This window comes from Fundulus heteroclitus, chromosome 6 (genome assembly GCF_011125445.2).
Source record: "Fundulus heteroclitus isolate FHET01 chromosome 6, MU-UCD_Fhet_4.1, whole genome shotgun sequence".
Lineage (NCBI taxonomy): Eukaryota > Metazoa > Chordata > Actinopteri > Cyprinodontiformes > Fundulidae > Fundulus > Fundulus heteroclitus.
Window position 1 is genome coordinate 13,775,049 of NC_046366.1, and position 13,046 is coordinate 13,788,094.

Here is a 13,046-nt window from a genome sequence, read left to right on the forward strand (position 1 = left end):
AATAATTAACTTAACAATGAAACTGGTTCCTGCTCCTCTCAAAGCAGTCCATTACTTCAGTCCCTCTGCTCACAACGTATCATCTCTATGTCAGTCGGAATCAAACCAAAAGTCAAACAAGGAGTTTGGTTTCACATCCAGGATACAGACATTAAGTACCCATATATAGGGCTCAGAGAAAACAAAATAGGAGATATGTACATATGTGTCTCTACAACCATTTTATAAAAGGCAGGCTGGAAAAGCACAAAAATGATTAACTGGAAACTTTAATTGGCTTCATGATTATTTGATTGATCAAACAGTTTTAGCGGTAAGGGATCAGGTTTAAATTTTTGTTTGCCATAAATCTGAAGTAATCTGATGTATGTTCAAGAAATAAGGAAGTTATATTTGACTTCTTTTATCAGTGATTAAAGAAGTGTTTCATTCTGCCAATATGAATCCATGGATGCTAAGCTGACTGATTTTGTTACATTTTACACAACAAGCAGATGAAAATGTCATGATTTCAACTGCTTTGAAAGCAATGACCAGCGTCTGTTTTATAATCGCTTAATCCTTGCAGGGTCACTGGTGCCTATTTCTGCCAGTCAACGGGATGTTGTGCACCGACCCAGGAGCAGTGAGCAGGACGGGCAGCACTGGACGACAATTTCGACAGAATAACTGTGGACTGTCACAAGGAAAGGATTTTGAAGTTGATTTGTTGCCTTTAATAAACAATATGCTCGATGAGCAGCTTTTAAGCAATTCTGGCAGTTGATCCTGAAACATTTTCAATCAGTCAGATGGACTTTTGCCCAGCGGGACACAAGTCAGGCAGATTACTCATTACAACTGCAAACAGTTCAGTCTTCTCTGGACATAATATAATATATCATCTAGATCAATGTGCCTGCGACTGTGCAAGAATGGAGTGCAGACTGTTGCTGGTTGTAACCCTGCAGCTGGAAGTCGGCCTGAGACAGCAACCAATGGAGTGACTGTTTCAAAATAACGGGATTTTTGACAACTCGAGTGATCATAGCAACTTCCTTGGTCATTTCCTCTGTGAGTGTCAGAAGGAGAAACGGTATTACTTAAAGGTTAAAATTGAATAAAAAAAAAAAATTAAATTGTATTGAGACTATTGGGCCGAATGGATTGTTTTGTAGAGCTCCAAGGATAATTTTTAGTCATTCTGAATATACCTACCATGTATAATGAAAAGCAATAAATGTGTTAATTATCTGTGATGTATTTTGTCATTGGTAATAAGATACTCCGTTTTCTTTCTAAAAATCAGGAAAAAAGTTCACTGAGCAAAAAGCTCATTTCAGATTTCTACGGTGCGCAGAGCTTTTCCTTTCATAGCAATGGAGTTGACAAAGCAGCCAAATATTTCAGTGAATATGGCCTCCAAATGTTTCAAAAACAAAACTGCCGCCAGGGACACTGGGCATTATTTTAAATTAGGGTGCAAAAGTTTAGGTCCCCACATGTTTTCATCTGTGCTTTTCTTTCTGCGACAGTCTTTATTGAAATGTAAGGAGGCTGATTTGGATGTTATTTGAAACAAAAGGGTTCACATTTCTATGTCCTATCTTTAGTTTTTATCTCTGAAGAAGGTAAGCACCAAAATGTAACCAGCTTCACTCCTTAAAACAAGAAATATTAACAAAACATGCATGTAGGACACCATATACCAAACAGATTTTAATTTGGTTGAAATAACTTTTTTTTTGCACTAATGGCTTTTATTTGACAGTACGCTGACAGGACGTTTGGTTTAGAGAGAGGCGGAAGACATGCGGAAAAGATCTACGGGCCGGGACTCAAACCCAGGACGGCAGCATGGAGGACTGAGGTGTCCGAACATGAGGTGCTCCACCCCCACCGTAGCCCTGGCTGAAAAAAACTGCGTGAGATGTTCTTTGTAGCCATCTGCCAGTCACCTCTCAACATCCCAAGTTCAAAATTCAAGTTTTCAAGAAGTCCTCGGTGGACTTCCTAGCATGTTCTGTGTTGTCTGTTGCAGGGTCCAGTTCATCTTCAGCTTTAATATTTCACAGATGGTCTCACGTTGTCATCAAGCATCCTCTGATGCACGGTAAAGCTCATAGTGAGTTCTATGGTGGTGAATCTATGGCCAGGTCCTGCTGCAGCAAAGCATCCCCGAACCACAGGACTTCAATCATATTACGTTACATCACACTTTACCGAGGGTTTTAAAACGTCTAATTGTTTGCCTGTATAATTCTTCTCCTAGACCCTAATTCACACTTTACTGGCAAGCTAGCAAGGACCATGCCACAAAGATACTACATAAGCCTCCATGTTTATTGAAAGAAGGGGTATAGGGGATGGAAAAACTGGGTCGTCTGGGGATACTTGCTTGAAGGCTTGAAAGGAGGAGACTCAGGAATTAGGGCGGCTTCTAGAAATTGTTTTCCCTGGACCCACTTGAGCAGGCCCCCCCCCCCCCAGAGGGAACCTGCAGCAAAGAACGGTGGATGAAGAATACGAATGGAAGTAGGGATGAGGGGAGATGGGGGGGCGAGGGTAAGAGAGGCTGGGCTTGAAAGAACGTGACAAGACTGTGAAGGATGGGTGAACTGGGCATAAGTAGACTGCTGGGTAATTAGAGGTGTGGTTGAGGCAGGGCCCTGGTCCAGCACTGAGGAGAATATATAAACTTCATAAATCATTATGGATTATAGGAATAAGATGGGTTTAAAGTATGGATTGATTGGAACCAAAGATTCCTGTTAAAGGATTGCAGTAAATGCAGTATTTGCCGTCCTTCTGCACCGATGTTCTGGTTCCACTGACTAACCAGAAAAACAGATTAAAGACTCCCCTGACCCGATCTCCTATCAGTCCAAGCAGAACTGGTCCACAATGAAACTGGATCTATCACAGATTCGCGACCGCCAGCGTGTTGAAGGTGTCCAAATGTGGAACAATCACTGACGCAGCCTCCATGTACTGACACCACTAAAACGGGTGAAGCAGAAATCCACACAAGTATTTTAAATATTTATTACTAGACACTTACTGTATAAATGCATATCAAAATTTTTATAGTCATATTCAAGTCATAATCTATTCTCACCGTATGTGTGTTTGCCAATATGTTTAACAACCATTAAAAGGCAAATCACACCACGGGCAGATAAAATGAAAGAAGACGTTGTTTTATCCTGCTGATGCCGGCGCATGTGATTTTGTGGTTAAACACTAATATGGTTTTTGTAAGTGGTTTTTGGAGTTTCATGGTTTCTCTCTGTCTGCGCAAACAGCTCACGGTTACACAGACCAACTGTAAATTACCACCACATGATCCTGTTGTTGTCTCTGCTCAGATCTGATCACATGGACTCACAGCGGCCACTTCTCCCAAACGTGTGAAATATTTCCGTCTCTGCCTGTCCTCTCATTCCGCTTCGTTTTCAAGCCGACATTTTGCTCTCCATTTGGAAACTGTTACGAAACACACTCCTCAGGACAATGCAGAAAGAGATTATATCCGGTTGGGCCTCATCCAGGGCAGGGCTGGAAGTGACAATGCATGATTAAGAGGAACTGTTCATCTGTTTCAGTATTTTGAAGATCGGAGGTGCATTTCTAGAGGAAGTGCCTCACCATCCACCCTTCCTGTGCGCTTCAAAGCATAATATAATAGCAAGCTGTGACTGATAAGTTTGCATGCAGAGAAATGCTGACATGGCCCAGTTTGCAGGTCGAGAGACTATGAGCTGAATGGAAAATCGCTTTTAGCTTTCATGTCCTGCGCCAAATTCTGCCTTAAGCCAAAGATGGGTGTTAAATTTCAGGCATATCTCTCTACTGATGCTCTTTGAAATATATATATATATATATATATATATATATATATATATATATATATATATATATATATATATATATAAACATTATTATATAAAAAGGAAAAAAAAAAAGAAGAAATTAGACCTTCTCCCCTATCAACAAGAAAACTAGGACTTTTTCACACTTTCTGTTGTGCAATCTTACAAGATTGCGTTTCCAAGTAGAGTGAGAGTCACTGTTGAGAAATACAGGAGTGTCAGGCATTTGCACACATGCTTTGTGTGACTGTTTTCATGAACCGGGAAAAAAAGATTGAGAAACAGCTCAGTGTTGTTGCTGAATCCCTGCTTATTATACATTGAAGTAAATTCTGTATGCACATCACATACAGTAACTCTGTAATGTCACCACAGTGGACAGAGCAAATACAGAACGTACCCAGGTCCTTTTTGTAACTATAGTGGCAAACTAACGCCGCATTGATTTGACTGGTAATGCCTGGGCTGATCTTTTATCGTTGCTGCTGTTTAAGGTGAGGTTAGTTTCTAACTATCCAGCACGAGTGCAAATTTCCAGTTGCTAGTTTCTGTGAGATCCTCACCGGATGAATGAAGCAAAACTTTGGTCGTTTTTACTTGACCGCCACTTTGACGCTTAAGTAGTCTGAACAAAGCAAAAGCCACATACATCCGGCGTGTCCCAGGATATCCCCAAAATAAAACCCAGCTCCGACTGCCTTAAGCAGACGCCTGATTGGTCACATAGAAACGATCTACACCTCGGGTGGGAGAACCTGTCAACAGGAAAACTGTCAGTAATGCGATCCACAAAGCTGGCCTTTTATGGAAGAGCGGCAAGAAGAGAAGCATCGTTGAAAGGAAGCCACAAGAAATCCAGCTTAAAGTCGGGTCTCTCTGCAGGGCTCAGGTCAGTGAAACCCCGTTAGAGGCTGAGCACCTGAGACCGGGGCAGAAGGTCACCTTCCAGCGTACAACCATGAAAGTACATCCAAAGCTGAAGCGCTGTTAGTATGCTCAAGTCAAAGACCCAACTTAAATACAAATAAGAATATGTAGCAGAACTCGGAAATAACATTCCTAGACGCTCAGCATCCAGTCAGACTGAGCTTGATCGATTTGGCAGAATGGACGAAGATTTCAGTCTCTAGGTGGGTTAAGGCTGACAGAGACGCTCCAAGCCCCACAGCAGGCGGCTCGCCAAAATATTGACAGCTCTGCAGCTGGAGGGCCACTTGTAGCAGCAGCTAGCTGCCCCGTCTGAGGGACGACGCGCTGGAATAGCCCTCGACAGCATGTGCGGCTGGCTGAAGTTGGCTGCCGGCATGAAAAGGCCTCTCTGTTCCCCGCTTTCCAGCCAGGAAGACACGCAGTGGGGAAAAGAGGGGGGGGGGGTGCGGCTCCGACAAGGAACGTAAAGCACAAACCAAACGAGTGGACAGGGAGATGTTTTTATCACGCTTGGTGTCATCCCAGGGCCAAAAGGCCGTTCTTCTGCTAAACTCAAACGGAGAGAAGAAATAGTTCACCTGTAACCATTTCAGCGAATCACGATTTGAGTTTATGACACAGGCTAAAGCAGCGCAACATATCGAAGGTAAGTTATACATCAGGTCTTATTTTAAACCCTCTTGTTTTGTGACATGACCCACAGACAGATATCGTTCCTATAATAAGCATCAGACAAAATGCTTTGAGTAAATATTGCCATGCAAGTACGTAATATTTAATCCAAATTATTTTATCGGCTGTCTGTTTAAATCAATAACATAAAGGTGCACTGATCAGGCTTTCAGGGCGATACCCATTACTATTTTTGCCCCCCAGGATTATATCAGTTATTATAAAATATGCCGTAGGTACTTTGATTAGCATAGCTATTTTGACTGCAATATAAAATAAGTTTATTACCATTTGTGGATCGAAACATTACATTTCCAAAACTAAATAGGAGTACTTAATCTAGTTTAGTTTGCATTTAATGAAAGAGAATCTTTTTCTTTCTTATTTTTGTCAGTATTTGACCCAAATATCACCAATCAGGGCCGACCAGGAGAACGTCTGACGATTCCGGTCTCTGAGTTTCTAAATGAAAAAGCATAACTAAAAGAATGGCATTTCTAGCAAAACTGCCCGAGTAAAGGCTCTAAAGGACGCAGTCAAATTAGCTTGAAACATTTAAACAGTTCCTATTATAGAATAAACCCACCAAAAAAACGGTCAGTCTAAGCAGGACCAATCCTTTAAAGTGCTGCGAACAGAAAACCTGCTCCAGTTTTGGTGTCAACACCTATGGAGAGGTGGGTGGGATGCTCCTGCTTCCCGAGGGATGGATTTCAAAATTCCTCAACCAAGCTATGTGGCAGACAGGACAACCTCACCTATGTTTTGACCAAAGGCATTGTTGACGCATTGTTAAAAGTGTCGCAGCACGAGGAAAGAGCCCAATCTCTTGTGATCTGGTTTTTGCTTCCTTCAAGATGAAAGTAGAGAGAAGTAGTTTGCCTTCAAAGAGCACAAAATGTTTAAAGGACTCATAAGATTGCCTCGTTCGTCTCCTGTAATTTTCTTTTTTAAAAAAGGTGTCTACATAACATATACAAGTTATGAACACCAGGGCACAAATCTGCTATGTTGATAGACTACAATTAATGCAGAAGTTAGTGATCCAAGACCCACGACGGGATCACACAAGTATCAAAGCTCTGCAGCACAGGTGTCAAGCTCCCGTCCTGTATAGGCCGGCGTCCTGCAGCATTAGGATGCATCCCTGCTTCAGCGCCATGGAGTCCTGCGATTTGGACTTTTGAGGAGGTAATTTGGTCATTTCATTCAGGGGTGTTGGATCGGGACACATGCAGAAGATGCAGGGCGCCGGCCCTCCACGGCTGAAGCAAAAAAACACCCGAGCTGCAGAGCGTGCACACCGTTAAATGAGGCGAGACACGCACACACCACACACCGTTACGTAAAATGGGTTCTGTATTCCAAGTCTCTCAAACCGACAGGCGGAGGGCAGAAAACGCCGTCCGAAAGCAGAAATACAATTACATCAAGTCAAAAATGTCACATTTTTTAGAAAATAAAAAGAAGAAGAAAAAAAAAATCTACATCATACATACAAACATGGCTTGCCATTTACTGAAACCAAGATCCCAGCGAGTTAAGTCATCCGGTTGATCATAATGGGCTAGTACCTCTGGAAACGGCCCGAATCTGAAGTTCTGTTTGCAAGCTCAGCATCCGGGCTGCAAAACAGGAGCATTTTCTTTTCCATAATCATTATTATCATTATTATTATTATTATCATCATCATTATTATTTCACCACGTTGACACCAAATGAAAACAAGAGGCTGGAAGCCTGTTGAAAAAGTTCTGATTGCCATCAGGACGCACTGCAGAGGAAGTAAGGGCTCATCAGTTGGCACAGTCACGGGAGAAAACGGGGAAGGCACTTGACATGGGGGGGGGGGTCGCAGCGTCCCCCCATGCGCCGAGGTCCTCGTTGGTGCACACAGGGGAGGAACACAGTCAGCTGGGCTCAGGTTTAAGATGAGAAAAATAACTTATCACCAACCTGTGGACGTGTGTTTTGGGGGGAGGGGTGGGGGTGGGAGGGGGTGACAAGAATATATTGGCTTAATTCTACTTCAGATGTGGCATCTGAGTGGGCGGTGGGCCTGTTGGATCCGACTTGACAGCTCGGGCTGGAGCGAGCCGTGCGAGGCTTGAGTGGTGATTTTTAAATGCTTTCAAGCAACATAAAATAAAATAGAAAAAAAAACAACACCACCACAAAGGTGAGAAATGTCCCAGCTTGGAGGAAACAACAGTTCAGCTGAGGGGAAAAAAAAAAAAGAAAAAAAAAAAAAAAGAAGCGGCCTGAAAAACACATGACTCTTAGGTTTCACAATTAGACATTCCCACTGAGGCACATTTTCCAGAGAAGTGTCAAATACAAAGCTATAAATTCAAGTACTTTGTCATGTAAACACTTTCCAGACTATGATACATGATAGACTGTTGTATTTTGTCCTTGTGCAACAATAATAACAATAATAATAATAATAATAATAATAATAATTAAAAAGAACAGTGTGAGGAGAGAGGAAACTTTAAGAAAAAAAAAAGAAAAAACAAGCCTGCAGGACAACTTTTCAAGCTGGAAACAACTCAGGCCGCTGTTTTTTTTCTCTGCCCATCCCTGCGCCTCCTCTTCAGAGCAGGACGCAGGAGCAGCACTGGTCGCCTCCGCTGGGAACGCTGGAGTAGTTCATCTGTCTCACTATTTCTGCGAACAGCTCGTCCACCGAGGTTTTATTTTTGGCCGAGGTCTCCATGAAGGGGCAGCTCCAGTCCTGGGCCAGCGCCTTGCCCTCCCCGGAAGACACCTCCCTCTCCCCCTCCAGGTCCACCTTGTTCCCCACCAGGATCATGGGCACCCTCTCGTACCTCTTCACCCGGATGATCTGGTCCCTCATGGGCTTGATGTCCTGGAAGCTCTGCTGGTTCACCAGGCTGTAGACCAGGATGAAGCCCTGGCCGTTCTTGATGTACAGATCCCGCATGGAGGCGAACTGCTCGGTCCCGGCCGTGTCCAGGATCTCCAGCACCGACGGGGAGGAGTCCACCTCGATCTCCTTCCTGTAGAAGTCCTCTATCGTGGGGTCGTACTTCTCGATGAAGGAGCCCGTCACGAATTGGACCGTCAGCGCCGATTTACCGACTCCGCCCGAGCCCAAGACGACCACTTTGTACTCCCTCATGGTTAAGAGGAGACAGGAGACGGGGGGAGGAAATCGGACGCCTCCTTTTTCTCCTAGACGAACGCCTCCTCTAGCTATCTCGCTCACCCAGCCCCGATGTTTTCAAACCGAGGAGGCCAGGAAGGCTGCCCCCTCCCCTTCCCTCGCTCGGGTTAGCCGTCAAAATCGCACGCCGGCGATTGCTCCGAGGCGGCGGGGCAGCGCGCAGAGGGCCGCTGGGGAGCAGATCCGTGGAGAGCGAGCGCGTCTGGACATCAGCGTGGGGAATTAAAGCGCATTGTGATCGCGCCGTGTTGTGCAACGGTGCGGGGGGAAAGCGTGATCGCGTCTCTGCTGCTGCTGCTGTTGCTGCTCTTGCATGGCGTTTCCTGCCCACATCCTCAGCTCGTCAAAAAAAAAAAAAAAAAGCCGAGGCTCAGTTCCGTTTTCTTAAAGGAGCCGTCACCCGGACGGACCCCCCCTCTCCAGCTCCTCTGAGGAGCAGATCAGCAGCGGAATTGGGCCCTCAGCTGGAGCTACACGCGTTTAACCGGGGGGAAACTAACGAGGCCAGACGTTTTTAGTCAATAATCAATTTCAAATGTCTGCGTTATGAGGGCAGGCCGATCAGTCTCAAAGCGTTCTTGTCCCATGAACTTCTCCCACATTTTGTCACATAAGATAAGATTAGATAAGATAGGGCTTTATTGATTTCACAGTGGAGAAATTCACTTGTCACACATTGGCTTAATAAACAAAGAAGGTGCCAAAAGGAGGAAAAGGTGCATAAGGTATTAGGTATATACAGTGTGTCCACATATATACAGTGTATCAAAAAATAAAAACAAAAAAAAAAACAAAGGAAATAATGCAGAAGTTTTGGATGACTTATGTACATTCAGGTGATTTATACACAAATGGATTGACGTTGTACATTAAAGTGGTACCAGGTAAGAACAACAGTGAGGTAGTGAGATAACTATACAGCTGAAGTCGCTTATTTAACAGGGTTATTGCACAGGGAATTTCACATTAACATCCAAAAACTGCAATGTGCTTTATTCGGGTTTCATGTGACGATTGGTCAGCACAAAGTAGTGCACAATTGCACAACGACAACATGTGAAATGTTTGAAAAATGTTTGAATTTTGCTCCCATTACTTTGGAGTTCCCAAAGTGTGTGTGTGTGTGTGTGTGTGAGAGGAAAAATAAAAGATTTACCAATACCAAAGTATACATTCACAAGATCCACGTTCCTGCACATTTTTTGCTAATAAATCTTAGAACAAATTTGACATAATTCTCAGAGATGTATGACTTCACTCTCCTAATTTACCCCCACAGAATGAAAAAGAAATCGCAAATGCATAAAGGGGGGCGCCATTCTCTGGCACTGTTATTTTGGGTGTGGCAGGCTCAAAAGTTTGGGAACCCCTGCTTTGAAGAACCACATTTAATTTACGGCTGTGGCTGTAGGCCCACCCCCAAGGGGTACAGTTCAGCTCAAAATGATTCACACTCAGATGTACATTTAAGCTAGTCTTTCATTCATCCAAGAATCTATGATAGGAAAAGGGACATGCGTCTTTTGGAAAGTTAATAAAAACACTGTGAAGGTGGTATCAGTACTGAAAATATACAGTTGTAAAAACTGGCACGTTAAAAATTATACCTTAGTCAATAATAGAAAAACACTTTGTTGGCATCACAGCATCAGTTCCTTATTATGATTGCTTGTCAGTTTTTTTTTGTTTTTTTGCATGTTTGCTCTGGTGTTTTGGCAATTTATCTTCGCTGATGATCTCAAGGTATTTGAGGTATAGCTACCTTGGCATTACCCACCTTATTGGCTCCCTCCACAGATTCTCTATCTGATTGAAGTTGGGACTGCCAAGGTCACATTGTTAATATTATTTCCAGTCAGAAGAATCATGTCGGAAAAAAATGAATAAAGAATTACTTTAAATTTAAATCAGTCATGGCATAATGAAATTTATCATCAAATTTTAGCACTTGCCAGAAATTTTCAGTTGAATTTAGGTCTAACTTCGATTAGACCATGCTGCTACACGAATATGCTTTGGTTCAAACGTTTTCTTTTGGCACCCTAGTGTCCTGCTGGGATGTTAATCTGTGCCCCAGTCACTTGTCTTCTGCATCCTCTGGCAGGTTTTCTTCAAGGACTACCGTGCGTTAAACCATTTCATTGTAGTCTTTGCTGCAGAGCAAAGTTTTGCTGAACTGTCACAGAGAAGAGACCACTGTCTTTTCAATAAACAATGTATACATGTAATTTAAACATCCATGTAAAGAACGCTTGCATGGATATATTTAAAAGGGGGTTGGAGTTTATTCCCTTCCCACTAATGACTGCGGACCTGTCGATGGCTCCAATATCATTACTTAGTTTGCAGATGACGCCACGGTGTTCGGCCTCATCAAAGACAGTGATGAGGCCGCCTGCAGGGAGGAGGTGGATCGTCTGGCTGAGTGGTGCGACGGCAACAACCTGCTGCTCAATACCGAGAAGCCCAAGGAGCTAAATTTGGACTTCAGGAGGAATGCCAACCCACACTCAGCCATCTACATCAAAAGGACGGCTGTGGAGCATGTGAACAGCTTCGGGTTCCTAGAAGTCCACATCTCTGAAGAAGATCACCTGGATGACCGGCTGTTCCAAGCTGGTCAAGAAGGCACACCAGCGGCTCTTTTTATTTATTTTTTTGAAGACTCTGAGAAAAAAACACCTGTCCTCAGACATCCTGGTGAACATTTACCGCTGTACCATAGAGAGCATCCTAACCAACTGCATCATGGTCTGGTACAGGAGCAGCTTTGCTTCGGGCCGGAAGGTGTTGGAGAGGGCGGTGAAAGCTGTGCAGCGCGTCACCGGAGCAACACTTCCTGCCGTAGTGGACATCTACAGGAAGTGGTTTCTGAAAAGGGCTGATGAAAATCATCAAGGACTCCAGTCACCCAGCACATGGACTATTCACTCTCCTGCCCACTGGGAGGCACTACAGAAGCCACCAGACGAAGACCACCAGGTACCGAAACAGCTTCTTCCCTACAGCCATCACAATCCTGAACATCTGAACAAACAACAACTTACTGGACTGTATTTTCCTACACACAACAATAACACATGGATTGAACCACCACTTACAATTACCTGCCTGCACTTCTACCTGTTTGCTCACGACTGAGACGCTCTGACTGCCTCAGTTGTTGTGTCCTTGGGCAAGACACTTCACCTGCATTGCCTGCTGGCGGTGGTCAGAGGGCCCGGTGGCAGCGATGTATGGCAGCCATGCCTCTGTCAGTCTGCTCCAGAGCAGCTGTGGTTACTAACACAGCTCACCATCGTCAGAGTGTGAATGTGTGAAGGAGTGATTGTAGTGTGAAGCGCTTTGGGGTCGTCGGACTTGATAAAGCGCTGTACAAGTACAAGCAATTTACCATTTACTATAGTAAATACTGTATAGATAATCTACTTCATATTGGAAATCAACCCGTTTGTAAATACTCTTCATATACTTATAATTCTCTGTAGTCTGTTTATAACCTTTCATATTCATAACCTGTTAATAGCTTATACATTAGCAGCCTGTATATATTTATACCTAAAGCTATAGTACACTCATAACTTACATATACTTATATTCATTTATATTTACAACTATAGCACAATCATAACGTTATTGTGCACTACTGAAGCACTTCTGGATGGATGCAAACTGCATTTCATTGCTTGTACTTGTGACATGTGCAATCCGAATAAAGTTGAATTCTACTCTATTCTATTCTATTCTATTCTATTCTATTCTATTCTATTCTATTCTGTATTTTAACCAAGCCCTTTATTATCTTTGCTTAGGCTAAATTTGGATGGAACCTCTGCGCCAAATAAGTCCAGCCTTTAACATATTCTTCTGGGCTAAATAGAGACAAGGATTGGACAACCTTAAATAGCCATATAAAAAAATCAAATCAAAATTATTTCCAGTGTTTTCAAGGTTGGCTCTGTGGTTGTTGTTTTGCTGGAAAGTGAACCTCAAGTCTTATGCAACCTTCCAGGATCGCCCTCTGTATTCAGCTCCATTCATCCTACCATATGAGCAGCTTCCCTGTCGCTGCAGAAGTAAATCCTCCCCCCGCAGTATGATGCTGCCGCCACCATGTTTAACCATAGGCATAGCGCGTTAAGGGTCAATTGTTCGTCACGCAGTTTTGCACGAGGGCTTAAACTTTCAATGCTGTTCTCAACAAAGCATTGCAACATGTTTGCTGACTTTTCAGATGTTTTCTGCAGAAAGACAGAAAAGACGAGCTGATACCTGCAATTCCAAGGCAGGATGCCTGCCTTACGTACAGCGGCAGATCCTTCCAGAGTTAAGGACCAGCCACAGAGAAGGCCGGGCCCCCTGTGAGCTTACGCTAGGTTCTCGGTGCTGAAAGCCAGTGAACT

General features: G+C 43.6%; 1 protein-coding gene across 1 annotated transcript; it reads right to left on the reverse strand.

Annotated features, from left to right (window-relative positions):
- Positions 1-6,789: 6,789 nt before the first annotated feature.
- LOC105935922 (ras-related protein Rap-2b) lies at positions 6,790-9,127 on the reverse strand. Its single transcript, XM_012876545.3, has one exon. The coding sequence runs from the start codon at positions 8,596-8,598 to the stop codon at positions 8,050-8,052; it is 549 nt and encodes a 182-aa protein (XP_012731999.3). The 5' UTR covers positions 8,599-9,127; the 3' UTR covers positions 6,790-8,049.
- Positions 9,128-13,046: the final 3,919 nt, after the last annotated feature.